This window comes from Haplochromis burtoni, unplaced genomic scaffold (genome assembly GCF_018398535.1).
Source record: "Haplochromis burtoni strain Fernald_Lab_line unplaced genomic scaffold, NCSU_Asbu1 Contig_10, whole genome shotgun sequence".
Classification (NCBI taxonomy): domain Eukaryota; kingdom Metazoa; phylum Chordata; class Actinopteri; order Cichliformes; family Cichlidae; genus Haplochromis; species Haplochromis burtoni.
In genome coordinates this window covers 3044305-3062709 of record NW_024582371.1, presented here as the reverse complement: position 1 = coordinate 3062709, position 18405 = coordinate 3044305, and the positions used below count along the sequence as shown (strand labels likewise).

The 18405-nt window shown below is 39.8% G+C and overlaps 2 protein-coding genes across 3 annotated transcripts; one reads left to right on the top strand and one right to left on the bottom strand.

Moving 5' to 3' along the window:
• Positions 1–339: 339 nt before the first annotated feature.
• ndfip1 (Nedd4 family interacting protein 1) lies at positions 340–10147 on the top strand. Its single transcript, XM_005921228.3, has 8 exons — positions 340–547; positions 1433–1526; positions 3971–4110; positions 4239–4326; positions 4525–4649; positions 6146–6212; positions 6344–6452; positions 8863–10147. Exons 1-7 carry the CDS (start codon positions 512–514, stop codon positions 6448–6450), a joined length of 657 nt encoding a protein of 218 aa, XP_005921290.1. The 5' UTR covers positions 340–511; the 3' UTR covers positions 6451–6452; positions 8863–10147.
• fgf1a (fibroblast growth factor 1a) lies at positions 9965–15478 on the bottom strand. Of its 2 annotated transcripts, XM_005921227.3 has the most exons (4): positions 13407–15478; positions 12559–12662; positions 11458–11549; positions 9965–11373 (listed from the first exon to the last, which is right to left on the bottom strand). In XM_005921227.3, the coding sequence occupies exons 1-4, from the start codon at positions 13573–13575 to the stop codon at positions 11358–11360; spliced, it is 381 nt and encodes a 126-aa protein (XP_005921289.1). In that variant the 5' UTR covers positions 13576–15478; the 3' UTR covers positions 9965–11357. The 2 variants fall into 2 exon arrangements, with proteins under 2 accessions (XP_005921289.1, XP_005921288.1); XM_005921226.3 differs by having other exon boundaries at positions 9965–11549.
• Between the last annotated feature and the right edge of the window lie 2927 nt (positions 15479–18405).

Below are 18405 nucleotides of genomic sequence, written 5' to 3'. Positions count from 1 at the left end.
AAAAAAAACCCCAAAAAACCAAAATCCATCCGCACAACCGTTTTTGTTAACTAGAATACTGCCTCACACTTCATATTTGCTTAATTTCAGATGCTCAATAAGAAATCTCGGAAGATGGCACATCATATTAGCTCAGCACCAGTCATATTATGTATTATAACACTTTAAATGAGCAATTTCTTCCAAATAAGTGCATTTAATTTTGCTATATTATACACTGTAGCAATTCCCCTTTACAGCGTAAAATATATATAATTGACAGTTATGGGCTTATAATTTGTACTTTTTCCCCCTCGATCTTTCACGCGCTAACAACTGAAAGAATGTCGTTTCCGACTGCACTTGAACGCAGCACCAGCTCTGCCACTACCAGGAGCGGAGAAGGAAGGAGATGGCCGACTAGAAGGCAGCGTTATCTTTGCTATTTCGCCTGCGAGATTCCTTTTACATTACACAGTTTCACAGCAGAAGCAGAGGGAGTACTGTACAGTTATTTCGTTCCTCTTCAGCTATGGCAGAACAAAACAGCAGCGTCAGATATCAGGAGGTAGGTAACAGGTTGCCGTCACACTTAAATGTGGCTAACAGCTAGCTGCTGCTCAGTCAACATTAGCCTGTCACTGAGAGCAAAACAGCGAACTCAGCTGTCATTTGTTTACGGGCGGGCCCGATGTTGAGTGACATGTTTTATGCTTTTATTAAACAGAATTTCTTCCACTGCAACTGCTGTACTCATATATTCATCATATATAATTTTAATGCTGTATAGGCCATATTTATTTAGCAGCTAATTAGCCACTCCTAGCGTTAGCTGGCGTTGCTGGCCTGCACAGGAGTGCTGTGTAGTGTCTAGACTTGATCCAAAGCTGTCCTGGCTCACTGACCAATCCTCCCTGTCAGTGACTGAAACCTTAGAGACGGATCAGGGTCAAAATGCTAAAGTGAAGCTGCTGCATGCTCGCTTAAATCGCCACACAGCACTGATGTGCAAATTATGTCTGAAATCAGCAGCCCACGGTTTATAATACAACCTGCCTTGTGTGTCGTTGGTAAAGATAAGAGGTTACTGTCCAATAATGTTATTTAAATGAGAATATCCGTAAGTATCAAATCCAGATGGTCTAATCTGTGTTTGGGAGAAGGAAGTGGCTGACAGAGCCTGTATGTCCGTACAGCAGGCCCTGTTTAATGACTCATGTAATTGTCTATAATGGCCCAGTACAAGCAGAAATCTTCCCTGGGGATAGTTGCCATGATATAAACAACATGGCAGACAAATATCTGCTATCACACAGTGTAAATGCTATCATTTTGACCTCCCCTATGCAGACAGCATTGTTCCCTTTTCTAAATTGCAGCTGCTTACTTATCTGAAAGGACCGTACTGTAAGCGAGACCCAGTTTGTGTTGTTGTCTATTAATGTTTCTCCAGCTGGTGAATGAGGAAGAGCCCGCCCAGCCTTCCCAGGAGGGTCCTGCCCAGGACGCCCCACCACCATACAGCAGCATTGCTGCAGCAAATGCAGGTTAGCTTGGTCACACGCTGTCAAATCACTTCATTTTCTTAAAAACACAATTTAATTCCAGATGTGTCTGTGCGACCTAATTGTCAATTATAAGTGAATTTAAAAGCAGGAAGAGATAAACATTATGAACACTGGCTGTTTTTAACAGGTGTAATTTGACAAGTTGCCACTTATGTGATCACTGCTTCGACTTGTACAAAGCACTTTGATGTTGAAGCTTTTCTGGTGACAGGTTTCCCTCCATGCAGATTTTGTGAGCTTATTTTGCATCTTGTTAAAGATCAGATAAATATTTAGTTTCTCTCACAGAAATCTTAAATACAGTCCAGATGCACCATATATCATTTGTACTGAAATGAGTATGTTTATTTACACGTATAATTGTGTGAAGTTTGTTTAATTTTTTTCTTCCTAAAATAGGATTGCAGAATAGGTCATGTGCAGGGAAGGTCTCGGGCTCGTTATCATGTTTCCAATGTCACTTCTTAAGAGGGCAAGGGTCAGCATGTTCCATAAGAGGGTGCAGCTATAGCTCTTCCTGGATGAGTCCATTGATCTGTTTTAGTGCTGTTAGTGTTTGAGCGAGGCGGAGGCGTATTCCAGGATCGCAGCCAAACAACCCAGATAAGTCTTGGCTTGTATGAAGAGAGCACAAACAGTAATGGGTGCATACAATATATCACAGTTGTCTTTCTTGTACTAATATTTTACGTAAGTCATTGCTTCCTGCTTTGGGTTTCTAAAGCTCAGCTGTAGCTTTCATTTTTGAAGGAAGTGAAAGAAGATTTTTGTCTGTCAGCAGTCAGACGTGTTAAAACTCGCTGACCTTCGGTTTCTGTGTTTCTCGCTTTCAAAATTGATGCTTTAATTAACATCTCTGCCTTCTTTCAGAGGATGGCTTCGAGCCATCTGTCTCTGTCTGTTGCACAGTGAAGGTTGCTAAAGAAGTGGCAGTTGTCGCACTCACTGTTTGTAGATGTGTGCCAAAATTATAAACTGTGCTTCAGTTTACAGCAGCCCAAAACAGTGTTCAGTTACATTTACAGCAAACTGTTTCATAAATTGTTGGTCCACAGAAGGCATTTAGCACTCCTCAAAATGAAACACTAACAAATACACTCTATACACACTACATTAGGTACACCAGGTAGTACCATGTTGTCTGTTTGGTTTTTGGAACTGGATTAATGCTTTGTGGCATGGATTTAACAACATGCTTGAAATATTCCTTAAAGATTTTGGTCCATATTGACACAATGGTGTCACAGTTGCTGCAGATTTGTCAGCTGCACATCATGAAACAGTTTGTCTGCTCCACCACACCCCAAAGGTGCTTTATTGGATTGTGGAGGCCATTTGAGTTCAGTGAACTTGTGTTCAAGAAACCAGTTTGAGATGATTCAAGCTGTGTGGCATGGTGTCAGGTGAAGCATCCATCAGAATATGGCTATACTGTGGTCATAAAAGGATGGACATGATCAGCAACCATACTCAAACAGGCTTAAACAAAACAAGTTGGTGCTAAAGAACCAAAATGTGAAAAGAAAATATCCCCCACACCATCACGACAGACCTGAACATTTGATACATGGCAGGAAGGATCCATGCTTTCATTGACACTACAACTCCAGTGTTTCAGTAGAAATTGAAACTCAACAGACCAGGCAGTGGTTTTGCTCATCTGCTTCAACAAATGCTCTTCTGCATGCATTGGTTGTAACAAGCAATGATTCAAGTTGCAGTTGCTTTCCCATGACCATGAAGCAGTCTGGCCATTCTCCTCTGACATCAACAAGGCATTTTCACCCAGATGTCTGTCTTTCACTGGATAGTTTCTCCTCTTTGGACCATTCTCTTAACAGGTGTACTTAATAAAGCCACCAATGAGTTTATATCAGGATCTGCCATTGTCAGAGTCTTGGATGATACAATACAGCCTTAGCTTTGCTTTCAAGGGACACCTGTGTTAATAATTTATCTTGCCTTAAAGCATCAACTGAGATTTGGCACAGAACTGGTCTGTGAAGACAATGGGAAAGATCAGCAGAGTGAGCACATAGAAATGTTTTTGTTTGCACTCCGTTGTTCAGATTAGCAAAAAGTAAAGCAGGGAGGTGGAAATCAGGAACAATCAGTCTTTGGTTTTCTTGTTTTCAAAATAACATTTGTATTTTTGAAGACGTCACAGGCTCTAGAAAAGTGATTTTGTAGTTTAAAGACCACACGTTTACTGGAGAAATAAACCAGCTCATTAATTGATAATGCTACTGTTTGGTGTAGTATTAAAGTGTAGGAAGTGTAAAATTTCAGCTCTTATACACTGTGATAACAGGATTTCATTTATTATTTTCTGTAGGTCTTCTGCTGTGTGGAGGAATGTATTATTGCAGATATTTATTTGTTGTTAATTAGTTGTAATTATTTGTTGCTTGTAACACCCACAGCTTTCTTTGAATACAAGGAAGATGGAGGAAGATTTCCCAACCCTCCATCCTACAGCGTTGCCACCACTTTGCCCTCCTATGATGAAGCTGAGAGAAGCAAAGCAGAGGCGGCCATCCCGCTGGTCGCTGGAAGAGTCACGGTACTCGTCTCGTTCTCAGACTTCTTTCTAATGACTTAGTGTTGTCACATATAAAACCCTAAACAAGACAGAGGTAAACTGAGGTTATTTTAATTAATAGTTTGAACGTATCCTTTTTGATGATGCAGGAGGAAGACTTTGTGGCCAGAGATGACTTTGATGATGCCGACCAGCTGCGAATAGGAAACGACGGCATCTTCATGCTCACTTTCTTCAGTAAGAAACAGACTTAACAGACGGTAACAATAAACAGACTTGATGCAAATGTACAACTCTGTTGACTCATCAAGGACAAAATTTACTCTCCTTTAATTTAACTTTTGTTTAGCTTCTTTTTGTTAAATCTGTGCCAACATGATGACTTTGCAAATCAATGATCCTTCTGTTAATTAACTGCTGTCTTTCTGCTACCAGTGGCATTCCTCTTCAACTGGATTGGCTTCTTCTTGTCGTTCTGTTTGACCACATCAGCCGCCGGCAGATACGGGGCCATCTCAGGCTTTGGCCTGTCGCTCATCAAATGGGTTCTTATTGTCAGGGTAAGAGCCACACACAGCATAGACCAGCTCAGCTCAGCTCTCCACAGGGTGGTTAAAATTCAACCATAATATCACAGTTATTCTCCCCCCGAAAGGAGCGCGTATGTAATCGGTTCAATTAGTTTGTCTGTCTGTTTGTAAGCGTCCGTAGTTTTCAAGATGGGTTCAAAATCTTGTGTGATTGTCGATGATAGTGACAGCTCGAGCTGATTTCATTTTGGTGAAATCAAGTCAAGGTCACAACAAATGTGAAAATCGGCAAAAGCTTTATGTTACCCAAATCTTTTTTAATGCATTGTCTTCAAATGTGACAACACTACACTAGGCTGTGGGGGGACGTCAGTAACCATGTTGGCTACTCATTTGATCTCGACCTTTATTGTTGGCGCCGAAGCTCAAAGTGACCTTGGAAAAAAAATTTAAGAAAGCGTATAAAGTAATATAACATATGAAAGGGTATGGGGAGAGCCGTAAAACACAGGGTTATATCTTTTCAATAAAACACCCTATGACATCATAATGACGCCATAAAGTTTTGCAAAATCTTACACTGCATGAATATCTTAAAGTCTTAAGTTTTTACAGCTTATAAAAACCAAAGATTTCAGCCAAATCTGCTCCAGTCGAATGAGTGAAGATGATAAAAACACCATTTATTTTAGTATGTAATGCTTCAAGGTCAGAGGTCAGATAGCAGCGTGTTGTAATAAAAACAGAATGTTGCAATAAAAATGTCATAAAACATTAAAGTTTTAGTACAACCTTGCCCTTCGAGGGAGTTGTGCTGTCTTAGCGTTCTTGTTTTAGTTTAAATTTTAATAATTTAATGTTGGTCTTAACCCTGTGAAGCCTGAAGAACGAAAGGATTGACAGAAAATTCTGTTTATTTATATTTGAACACTGCATGTGTCTGATTGTATAAATTACAGTTCTCAAAATGTATCATATGTATGATACTCGTGTATCATATCTGATAGCCACAGCCACCCCAGCTGTGGCTCAGGTGATAGAGCAGATCAGCTACTGATCGGAAGGTTGGTGGTTCGATCCTTGGCTTCCCCAGTCTGCATGCCAAATATCCTTGGGCAAGATACTAACCCCAAGTTGCCCTTTGATGCATCCATCGGAGTATGAATGTGTATGAATGTAGTTTAGTTTGCACTTGTGTTTAGAAGTGCTTGTATGAGTGGGTGTGAATGGGTGAATGAGGCATGTTGTATACAGCGCTTTGAGTACTCCGGGAGAGTAGAAAAGCGCTATATAAGAATCAGTCCATTTACCATATGATGCATTTGGCGTTACAGGGTTAATGATCTATTTAACGGCACTTAATTTCCAAAAACACTTGAAATTACTCGTGCCACTTAAGTTATGGATGGGTGTGTGGTCAAAGATGTGCCGCATGATTCTACAAAGTGGTGTTTGGTGCTGTGTTCTTAAAGACAGACCACCAGAGTCACACTGTTGATTGAAACTTGCGTCTTGTGTCTCTGCAGTTTTCGACCTACTTCCCCGGTTACTTTGATGGGCAGTATTGGTTGTGGTGGGTGTTTTTGGCACTTGGTGAGTGAGAGATGATGTTTTATAAGTATACTTGTATTTTTATATTATTAACACTCTACACACAGCTAAGATTTTTCTAATTATGTTGTGTGGTCATTTCTTTGGTAATCTGTCTTCTGTTTGGACTGCAGGCTTTATGCTGTTTATCAGAGGCTTCGTGAACTACTCCAGAGTGCGTAAACTGGCTGATCCCACTTACGCCACCCTTCCTCGAACAAGGGTACTCTTCATCTATTAAAGGTAAGGTGCATGGGTCATGAAGAAAATATCAATTTTTACTTACTGTCTGTCAGGTTTGTCATTAGTGGGCAGCACCTTTAAATCAATGTTGGACTGATTTATGAGTGGCAGCTAAACAAACAGCACAGAAATCATCCATTAAACAAAAAGCCCCAAATGGTACCCACAGTTCGTAGTGGCTCCATCCAAGTGAAAATGAAATGTAGAGACTTGGTGAAAAGATTAAAATAAGCTGTTCATGACCTCTTCGATTTTTCAGCTTAAGCAGATTAAACATAAACCTGCTACTTCCCCATGTAACCTCTGTCCTCTGACTTTGCTGCTACATGGCGCACAGCACAACCACTGTCAACACCTGTCTCTGTGATTAAACTAACCTGATGCTCCAGATGGTGTGTGACACAGAACCAGCAGGGATGTCCTTTGGAAAAACGCAGGTGCAAGCCAAAAATAACTGTCTGTTCATTACAGGTGAAATTTAACCAATCAGATCCACAGGCTACTTTCAGTGCAGCCAGTTGGAAAAACAGGTTCTTGCCAAAGTCAGTCGGGAGAAGAGTGAAAACAGAGAGCAGGAAGTGCATATAAAGGTTTTCTTTGCACTTCTTGCAGTTTAGAAATGCTCTAAACACTGGTGACAGTGGGAAGGAAGACCTCCCTTTTAGCAGGAAGCTGTTAAACATGGGAAAGAAGATGCATGTTAATGAAATGCAGTAGTGTCATGTCCATTCCCATGGTTTCAGCAGTCCCCCTCCAGGAATTTGCTGACATCTAAGTGGTTAGACTGAGGTTATGATTATTAATTAAATCAAAAAATGGTGGAAAAAAATAGCTAGCAATGCACAGAAGGAATCTACACTACTGAAGAGACCAGTCAGAACAGGTGCTACCTGCATTGATGTGATCTGTATTTACAGTTTCAGGGAGGTACCTGTCCGGTTACGGTGTAGGGTTTCACTTTGTGTGGTTACAACATATCTGCGGTGTAGCTTTCATGCAGCAGCAGCTTTGACCTGAACAAGTTTCCCTGCCATCAGTCGGAGTCCAATAATCTTTGGTGCTACACTTGAATTAGACCGGGAATGTCAAAAATGCAGTCCAAGGGCCAGAAAGACTCCAATCTGGTCCACTGGATGGCTTGTTTCTATGAATGAATGGGAATTATGTTAAAGAGCTACCAGAACTTTATCAGCAAATTTACATACTTATTTAAGTATGCTGACAGATTTTTAATTTACTGCAACATTTCTTTATCATGTAGAAAAACTGAGACGTGCAGTTGAAGTTGCACTTTTTGATTTATATATCAAATGTAATTAAGTGTGTCGTTAAACATCTGTACGCTGACAGAAAGAGGAGTTTCGCTGGTCTGGCCAACTTACAGTCAAAGTAGGCTGTATGTGCACATGAAGTACAAAGAGTTTGACGTCACTTCTTTAGATTTAAGTGGGATTTATAGTCCCACAAACATGTCCATCCACGTCCGCTTTCATGAAAAGCGCAGAGTTGTCTGTGTTGTCTGTCGGTCCGTGGCTGGCTCACGGACCAACAACACTACGAGCAACAGTGGCTCACTGACCCATTGTAAGCAGAGACTTTGTACACTGCCTCCACCTGACCACAGAGCTCACTGCAGGCAGACGGGCAGAGCATAGAGTGGAGCCGAAAGCCTACACGCTCGCTCTGCTTGACCATAAAACCAGCTTAACACTTTGCCATCAGCTCATGTAACACTGCCCCTCCTTTCTTTCACACAGAGCAGAGAACCTGTATCTGTTTTCACACACATCTGTTTTACTCTAAGTGTCTGCTCAAACCTCTAAAGTGCACTGCAGTGAAAATACAGCGTTTAGTTGAGGTTAGGGTGTCGTCTGAGCAGCAGCATACAGGCCGAGGACCACTCCAGCCTGTGTACTCAGCAGCTGCTTTATGTTCAGATTGACTGCAGACGTCTGGTTTGTCACAAGCATTTCCTGCAGGGCATGTGTGAAAGATTTCCCCTCGACTTCCAACTCAGTGGAAGGGGAAACGCTTATCTGCTGATTGGGCAACCAGCTGTGGTTCAGAGACTGGTTTATGATGGATTCTCTCGTGATCTTGTGAGACTCTGCCTTGTAGGTTAAAGTTAAAACAGCATATCATTAACATGTCACTGAAGACCAACTCAATCTGTTATGAACTCAACTGTTAAAAACAAAGTTGTAGCAACAAATGATCTCAAAAGCATTAAACCACGTTTCTGTAAAACATGTATTTATATTTAACAGAGTGGTAATAATTCAGTGAGCAGGCCTGTTATTAACTGGCTCTACATACAGTGTGTCAGGTTGATAAGTAAGATTTGTGGTTGAGATTAGGATTGATTTCCACTGTTATGTCAGTTTTCTCCATTTTCCTATGTCAAAATCAGGACGTGGAAGAACTGGATGTGAAGAAGAAGAAGGAGTTTAAAATAAAAGAAGACACTTAACCAGAAATCAGCCAGATGAGATCCAGATGAAGACGACTCGAGTCAATAAAAAATAATAATCAGGAATTATATCACTCGTTTTCTTTTGTTTCAAACCTTTATTAAAGACAAATGGTTAACAGTAATAGTCCCTCAATGTACTCATTAGTGGCGAATGTTAAGTGCTATTTACATCTGTCTGTAATGTATAAGTAATGCCTTATATCATTTGATGGTAGCATACGAGCATGCATCTGCCCTTAAGGTCAATTAAATAGGGAGAGTCTCGTGTTGGCGACACTTGAAGCCAACAGGTATTAATTAGCGCAACACTCTGTAAGCTTGCCATAGCATGCAACACACTTTATAATAATCTGCTCTTCGAGGTTTAAGCTCTTTTTAGATTTCTTTAGGCTGTAAATACGGAAGTACTCATGAACACATCCTCCACTCACCTGTTGGCTTTAAGCAGTGTTGCCAGGAGGGGACAGTGTTGTCTGCAGCTTTTAGAAACTGTCATCGTAGATGTGATTCACACACAGCAAAGCGGCATCCATGATTTTTGCCTGTTACAATGTTTTTGTTGTACATTAAATCAGGTAAAACTCTCCAACCAGGGAAGAGAATTCAAGTTGCATGTGCAGGTTGATCCTAGAAGATGGAAAAGGAACTCGATGGCCTCAAATGTCAAGTGACAAAACCTGGAGCTGCTCTGCTGACAGCTGTGGAGACGCCAAATTTCTTTTGGCACTGACAGTGACCGAGATGATTTTTAAGGGCATATGAGCAGCTTAACACTTCTAGTCCACGTCCCACTCGCTGTCAGAGGAAAAGCTGTCAGGATTTCAGTACATAAGAAACGAACTTGTATTTTACTTCCAGGTGGGTTTTTACCTCAAGGTTTAATTGATGATTATTTCTTAATTTTTCATACTATGTAAGAAGTTTCTCTGTTGTGAGTATTATTAATTATCAAAGAATGTTTAATGCAGGTGCACTTTTAGAAACACGGCCAATAAGGACATTTCCATCATTAGATTAAGTCACAGACACATAAAGCAAGTGGTGCAGGATGTTGTTTTATAATGACGCTTGAATCAACAGTTCATATTTCATATGCCATGGCTTTCATTTACAGACCAGTTATGCTTCTTTCTATATGATGTAGAGCTGCAGCCTGGGGTTTTTGTTGTTATCAAACTGTACAGAAACTGTTTAGTGTTAAATAAATGTCACTTTAAATGCACCTGCTGAGCTTCCTGGGTTGTTACTGATGCATCACCTACTCAGAATACATAAATGCAGTGGATAGAAAAAGTGTAAGCTTCCCATTTATAGGAGCATGTGCAACCACAATGTTTTATGTTTTTAATTTGATCCGCTAAAAGTTTTGTTTTAAGGTCACATTAAAGGTAGAAAAAGTTTTATTATCTTGGTCTCGTTATTGTAACGTCATTACCGCAGGCACTTTAACAGGCGCGTGTACGCTTTTTATATCCACTGCATGCTTCATTAATGTGTAACAGGAAAACCGCTAACAAAATGAAGTGGTTTACAATGGGGTACAACTGAAGAACTATAAATATGGTAACATTAAAATAGTTCAATAAAATACAACAAATATTTAAAAAAGCGTAACAAAATAGAACCAAGAGCTCAGTAGAACAGAAATGAAGGCTCATTAAGTGCATAGTAAAATAAACAGTGCAGGATATTCAAAGTGTAGAGACGAGCATACTGATGATTGTTTTAGGTTATGAAGCCTTATTGGACAAACCATGAAAAAAGGTGAGTGCACAAACAGTTGTTAATAAGTGTGATTAAAGGGGCGAACTCATAGGTCAGTGTGTATGTGTATAAGGGGCCGGTAAATTTAAGTGTTGCAAATAAAAATTATTTGGAGAGGATGTAATCGTGCACAGTGGCGGCTTCTAGTGGCAGCAATGTGTAACTGTTGGAAGTATAACAGAGCAGCAACACTTCTGGGAAAGCTTTACTGGTTAATTTGTTAGGATTTAAGCTCTGTAGCACTTTCTATCCAGTCAAGGTTTCAAGAACAAAACAGATTACAGAAAAGCTAAAGTACAGTACATAATTAGTGGCAATGTATTTGTTTACTCTTCCCAGAAAACCTTAGTCCAAGAAGCACAAATTCCTGTTAAACTGCAGGTTAATGTGTTCATGTTTGCTCTACATGTCTGTTCTGTGAGCTAAGAGGACCTGCTACCAAATAAAATCAAAGATTTGTTGTGTCTATAGATTTGACGTATTATTAAAATAAAGAGACATTTGATCTCTCCATGCACTAAACAGACTGCCTTTGCACTTCCCTTTTATTTGGATTTATTATCTCTTGATTTCACACCACCATCTCCTGTAAGTAGTCCTATTGATGATTTAGAGGTTATGTGTTTCTGGTCCTTTGCGGTTGAGGTATCGCTGTGTGTTTTGCTCCCTCAGTCATCCAGCTGCCTGGGGAGAAAGAAGACGGCTTTCTGTCCGATGTGGGTTCTCGGGCCGAGTTTAGGCTTTCCGTTCTTTTTCAGAGCTACGTACCAGTTGTTGTCGTGATATTTCTGTGGCTGGTATGTGTTGTAGTGGTTCTCCTCCAGCCTCTCCAGGAAGTAACATTCATCTGTAATTGTGGGCTGAGAGACAAATGCAAGAACATTTCAAATAACATCTCATGAGGTTTGAGTTGGAGGTAAAAATGTAAACATTTAATGGGTTAGGAATAACAGTTAATAGTTTCACTTTGATTCAGTAAATCCTGCACTATCAATAATCAGAGTTTATGTCTTGTCCTCCTACATTAAGCTGTGCTGGCAAAGCAGCAGAGAAGTATGACCAGTGATCAATACACTGTGGGAATGCCCTGATGTTGAAATCTTATTCTGTTACTCAGCTTTTTCAACCTTCTTGGTATTGAACAAAAAACTAATATATTAAAAGTACAGTGTGTGCAAAGGTTTTAAGCAGCTCCTTCTTTCTTTGGTAGGTTTAATAAGTTCAACAAATTTATTAAAATATACAAACAGACTTACAGAATGAATATGATGCAAAAAAAAATTCTAAAGGACACAAGAAACAGATGCTATTCATCTGTTGCAGATAGTTTTCCAATGTTCTCTTGTTTTTTCAGAACACACGGCACACCATGCCAAGATATGTCAGGTTTTCAACTAAAAAGTGAAAAAAAGGTTTATCCATCGAGTTAGGTGTCTTTTTAGGAGTGAATTCACAGGTCTGTTAAGTGACTTACCAAACAACATTAACAACAAATAATTCTTGGATTATTTTCACTGGACTGAAAATGAGTGAAAAATCAGCCAGTGTCCACAGAGAAACTTTAAAAGACCAACTGCTTAAAACATTTACATGAAATTCTTATAAAGAGATATATAAAGAAATGAGGGGTAGATCAAGGATTTTACATGGGACTGTAACTCTGCAACAAAGTGGGATCAGGTTTAAAAACATGTCAGTGCAGATAACACAGACCAAACAAGTCAAGCAGATAAAAATAATTTAATGAATAATAAAATGTTAAGTATGTTAAGTGTTAATATTCTTGATTGTTTCCTGAATTGTTTGTCTTGTAATATTTCCCATAAACCTTTATTTAAAAAAAAACAAAAATTTGCCTTAAATACTCACTGAACTGTACAAACGGCCTTCATCGCTCATGGCTAAATATCTGCTGGCTTCCGTTCCTTGGATGACCACGACGCCTCTGTCCACAGCTTTGAGCTTTAAAACAGCTGAAAGGATAACAAAAATTACATGAAAGTCAAGAAATTACACAGAAACTGTCAAAATCTGAATATATAAATAATGACTATGTCATGGGTTGGCTCAGAGGCTTCAGTGCAAAGGTAAATCTGCAGCATCTGAATAAGATTCAGGTATAAAACATCAAAAACAGCTGTCGATGCATTTATTTTATTTTATTATTCACAATCTGAAAATTCTTCAGCAGAAATCTTTAAATATTCCTGCAGAAAGAGAGCCACCAATCTTTTTTTTAAATCTGTTTCTCTCCGTTTTGTCCAGCCTTGATTAGAACAGGTTCACCTGCGGTGTAGCACAGAGTAAAAAGAGAGCTTGCAGATGGCTGATCAATACAGAAAAGTATCTGATGACTGAAATGTCTCGTGCTGTGGTTTCCTGTTTCCACCTTTTCAAGGCCAGAAATGTTTCTTTCACAGAAGCCTCTGCGGCATCATTCCCAGCACGCCATTCCACTGCTCCTGTCGGTAAACTTTCCTTCTACTTCTGCGTGTTTTCTCGTGCTCAGACAACCACTGACTCCATCCACATTCATAAACACGTTCAAACTGAACTCACAGACATTTTGCAACAAACTAACGCAGTGGGATGTCCCGCATTTCACTTAAAAAGTGAAATGGACGCATGGCGCTTTAACCTGGAACACCTGCAGCAGAGGAAGTGAACGCGTCATGCTGCAGGCCTGACCTGGATGTTAAAGCGCGCAGTGATCTTACTGTGAGCGTCACTCTCTTCCCTCTGGCCCTGCACAGTCCCGTCGGGGAGGATCTGGAGGTGATGTCCGCCATTCATGCAGTACAGCCGAGCCAGTCTCCGGTAGTCCCTCAGCTGCAGCGGGCTGCTGTCCCCCACGCTCAGATCCACCACCGTGTCTCCATCCGCCATCCTGCTCGGCAGGAAACCTCGCTCTCTACAGCAGGGGGGTCTGCGACGAGAGGGGATCGGTTTCCTGCGGAAATTCTCACTGGATTTGTCCCCCTGCAGAGATCAGGTGTTTATGTGGCCGTGAACGAGCGCGAGACCACACAGGCAGCCACATGCGCAGTCCCGATTCCTGGCAGCATCCAACTGGGGTGAAAATAACAATGCCCACTTTGAATTCAAAGTAGCTTTTTAAACAGCCAGTGTGAGGACCCCGAGTTACTTTCTGCTTTCGTTACTTGTTGATCAGGTAATCAGTAACGAGCAGAGCCACGTGCCATAAGCACGCAACCTTTATTCACATGTTTTTGAAAGATATTTCTAATTTTCTGGGAGGCAGCTGTAATTAACGTGGGAGGAGCTGCTGCACATCACATCTTTATCCCAGAGATGGGATTGCAGTTTGGACACAACACAACAAAAGTTGTTTGCGTGTCCGGCTGGCGCACTTTTAATCTAACTGATAGGAAATAAGGGGAAAAGGGACATTTTCAACATGCTATTCATAACACAACATGACAGTTTTAGTTAAAGAGTTAAAAATAACTATACATTTTCTTGAGTAAATGAACATTTCCAATGACACAAAGTTGTTGTTTTTTTTTTTAAGTTCAGAAATGTCCTACATACTGGTTTCCACGAGTCTCCGTGAAATAAAAACTGAGAACAGTTGAAAAAACGGAAAATTCCGCTGAAAACAGGCAAAGAAGCTGAAAATTCTGCTGAAAAGAGATTTCTGCTTAAAAGAGCTAAAAAAGCTGACATTTGTGCTGAAAAGGGGTGAAAAAACTGAAAATTCTGCTAAAAAGGAGTGAAGAACATAAATTGTGTTGAAAAGAGTAAAACAAAGTTTTACTGTTAACTGAAAAAAATGTTACCATAAGCAGGATTTGAACCCTGGCCTCCCAGTCTGAGAACGGCTGCTCATCTCACTGACCTAAAACACAGCTCAGCCCAGCGAGCAGAAATAAGTGACCACATTGAAAATGTGTTCCATTCATTTCAATGGGCAAAATATTGCAAAAAATGCAATGTGAGGCATTCACACAATAACAACTTACTACAACCAGGGAATGCAGAAGAGCATCTCTGAATGCACAACTCGTTTAACCTTTAAGCAGATGGCCTGGAGGAGCAAAGACCACACCGCCAAAAGTGGACGAAAGATTTGAAAAGTATTGGTCTGGTGAGTCTCCTTTTCTGCTGCGACATTTGAATGCCAGGGTGAGAATTTCCAGCACCTTGTTAAAACTACACTGTGAAGCATTAAAGCAGTTCTGAATGCAAAATAGGGTTCAAAGTGTACCTCATAAAATCTGTGGTGATTGGATAAGCATCTAATTTTCACAGCTAGATGTGCTCCTTTATTGGCTCTCTAAGTTTAGTCCCTACTCCAAGGTGTTAAGTTTTGCTTCTCAGCAGCCATTTAAAAACAGTTATTTTGAACCATTATCTTAATTTAAATGCTCGCCTGCACTGTAAAGAGTCACCGGGGAAATTTGACAGAAACTTCACCTTAAAAGTTGCTGACTTTGCCTTAAATTGAGGTTTTAAAAGGCTTTCTTCCCCCTTCTAATTATTCTGATCCCACCATTACTGCCACTGTAGAAGGTTGGTTTTTGTAAATGAGCAGCTTGACCAATAAATAAATAAATTTTACATGCTTTTAAATAGGAACAAAAACACACGTTTACTTCCAGTGAATCTAAGCAGTCAATAAACCAGGTGTCAGAATGGAAAAGCATGTTTATTTGATGAACACGTGCTTGCTGTGAACATGAAAAGTGGCCTTGCACCAAGAATGACCATTTCCACAGTTTAGTTTTACTGCGACGGATGGCAAACATCATCATACACGTCCCCGTTTCGACAAGTACCACACAAAGACGTTAAAGGTTCAAACTTTAATCGATGGAGGAAAAATATCAACAGGATCTCACTACAGAGAGGAAATAATACAGAGGGGGTGGGGTGGGGGGAGGTACTGAAAAACTCTTTGTTTTTGGAGACAAATACACCACATTATTTCTTTACAATGGATTATATGTACATATTAAACTGGTTGGAAGCAAAAACAAAAAAAAAAAAAAAACGCTCTTTAGAGAAAGCATATACCAGTGAAAGATGATCTGCCCTTGATAATTCTCAAAAGTTAATGTCTGCATATGTTTTTATACAAAATAGATTTTCAAATAATATTTGGGTAGTGCAAATTTTTTTCCCTCTTTTTCTTATTTTTATTTAAGATTCAAGCTGGTTGATTACTTTCACAAACAGTTTGCGTGTGAAATAGACTGACTCCTATCCTATTCACAGTATTACACAATCCGACCAAAGCCTCCACGTTAGAGGAAAAAGAAACAAAAAGAACTGTACATTTGTCCTGTCTGCACTTGCTTTGGTCACCTTGTAGTCAAACATCTAACAGGCTGTTGTTTGTGCAATCTGGGTGGACTGATTATTGTTTCCTGAATATCCTGAAAAGCTGGCCTGCAGAGATCAAAGTCAGTCCCCTGTACGTAAATAGCTTATATAGGAAATAAATGAAGGAAAACAAGAAGTAATGTAATGTTATGCTATGATGATGGTGTTTCTATTGCATATTCAGATGTCCTCCTCAAAAATGTACACACAAGACATTTTTGAGCAAGAAGAGGCAAGTGTGTGATTTTATCTCTCTCTCTCTCTATATATATATATATATACATACATATATATCTATATATCTGTGTGTGTATATATACCTGTTTAAATGAAGAGCAGCAGCAGTAGAGACTTGGCTACACTGAATGTGAAAGTAACCCAAGATGATTTCCAAATATCTGAAACAAACCTCTCAGAAAAATGATAAGCATCTGTTGTCTGAGCCTCAGTGAGAGTGATGCTGGTGGCAGCAAAGTCATTAAATTATTCTCATATATTAAATTTTTTATCTTTGTTTGTGGGGGTGGGGGAGAAAGGAATAAACATAAAAAAAACCACCAAAAGAGACATCTGGGGAATCCAAACTTGTTTTTGGTTTTTAGTGTCAAAACGGAGCACAGACAGCTAAATGCTGTGTGAATCAGACAGTTTAAATAACCTGAGAATGGGGGAGAAAGTTTTTTTAGACTTGTCGTGGGGGATAGATCGGCCACTGGACAATTTTACATTTTTCCATATTTAAATACTCAAGTGAAATAAATGAATTCCTCTTTTAAGGGTCACATTCATGTAAAACATAAAAAAAGGGGTTAGGAAACACGGCCGGCTGACTGGTGAAAATTCCCACTTAGACCCCACAAACACACACGTGTGTTTATACATCTGTGTTACATATAAAACTCAGTTATCTCTTACAACAATCCAGTGTCCTGAAGTGCAGATAATTCAGGACTTCCCCCCCTCTCTATTTAAGACAAATTTATAAGCTTCAAAGTTTGGGCTCATTTCCGCTTCTCATACAATACTGACCGACTTTCAGCATCACTGAAAACAGACAAAACAGGAGTTTGGCACTGAAACAGTTCCCAGAGAATAAAAAGGATCCATTTTGCCTGCTTCCCCAAAGCAGCAACGCTACACTCAGACTGTGACAGGACTCTATGAAGTGACTGTTTTTTTTTAAAATGCCGGGACTCGTCCACAATGGCAAACAAACATATGAAAAACACAAGCAGATGCTGGACACGTTGTCTAGGGAGGGGACGATGCCTGAGCCGAAGTGCTCGATACACAAGCCGTCTATCATACAGACTGTTCGTTCTCAAAGGAATACTCTGACATTTTGACCAGTAAAATGTCTCATATCCCTGCAATGAATATGAAGCTGCCGGCACAGAAAGAGTGTAGAGAGGGGAACATCTGGCATGGTTTCATTTAAAAACAATAAGACTGCCAGGACCTTTAACACCTCATTAATACCAGTTAGATTGTGTTTCTTTAGTTTATACAAAAAAAACTAATAAAAAAGCCAGAAATACCAAACCAGCTTTAAACTCCAGCTTCACATTCACTGTACAGATATGACAGCGGGATAGCTGCATTCCCACAAAATGTCCAGCTATTCCTTTAATGAATACAATAATACATGAGTTTTTAATTAAAATTTAAAAAAAAAAAATCCAAAGCAGAAGCTTATTGAGAGAAGAGATATACTGTATGTATCACATCATCTTTACCAAACACACTTTGTAAAAAGAGCTTAAAAAGTGAAAGACGGGTGTTTCTCCTTCCACTTTGAGCCACATTAAAAACCACAGAAATTTCCTGATTAATCAAAAATGACATAAACTTGCAAACACAATAAGAATAAGCCCTCTCTCTTGTGATTGGTAGACGCAGATATCCATCCAACTGTTAGACTACCGGTGAAGGAGCGCGGACTAAAACGAGCACAAAATGGGCTACTTCCTAAAAAAAAGCAGCTCTACTTTCCATCTAAAGTCAAACAGGAAAGACAATTTAAACAGTCTTTCTTCACAGCCTTTTAAAGCCTTAAGCAGAGTACAAAGTGCTCAAATCGCACCTAAAGACTCCCGTGTATGTGTGTGTGTGCAGGAGGAAGCAGGCTCTGAGCGTTGTTTAACAATAAGGATCATTTCTACACGTGAGCTGCCACTTCTAAAGATAACATACAGCCACTGGAAAATCAAAAAGGAAAACTCGAAAGAAGTATAAAAAGTACAATCAACATACGATGAAGGTAGACCATGACGGGATAAAGAGTACGGTCGGAAGAAAAATGGCTAAGTGATCATTGAAGCAAAAAAGGCACATGTTTTTTTTCCCTTTTATAATAAAAGACGTGTGTAA

Bases quoted from the DNA above. Each gene is read 5' to 3' on its own strand.
- ndfip1 (XM_005921228.3), top strand. From the start codon at position 512: ATGGCAGAACAAAACAGCAGCGTCAGATATCAGGAG. The intron at 548-1,432 runs GTAGGTAACAGG...ATGTTTCTCCAG, and splicing joins GCAGCGTCAGATATCAGGAG to CTGGTGAATGAGGAAGAGCC. The intron at 4,327-4,524 runs GTAAGAAACAGA...TTCTGCTACCAG, and splicing joins CTTCATGCTCACTTTCTTCA to TGGCATTCCTCTTCAACTGG.
- fgf1a (XM_005921226.3), bottom strand. From the start codon at position 13,575: ATGGCGGATGGAGACACGGTGGTGGATCTGAGCGTGGGGGACAGCAGC. The intron at 12,663-13,406 runs GTAAGATCACTG...TTATCCTTTCAG, and splicing joins GGAAGAGAGTGACGCTCACA to CTGTTTTAAAGCTCAAAGCT. The intron at 11,550-12,558 runs GTGAGTATTTAA...TTTGTCTCTCAG, and splicing joins AAGGCCGTTTGTACAGTTCA to CCCACAATTACAGATGAATG.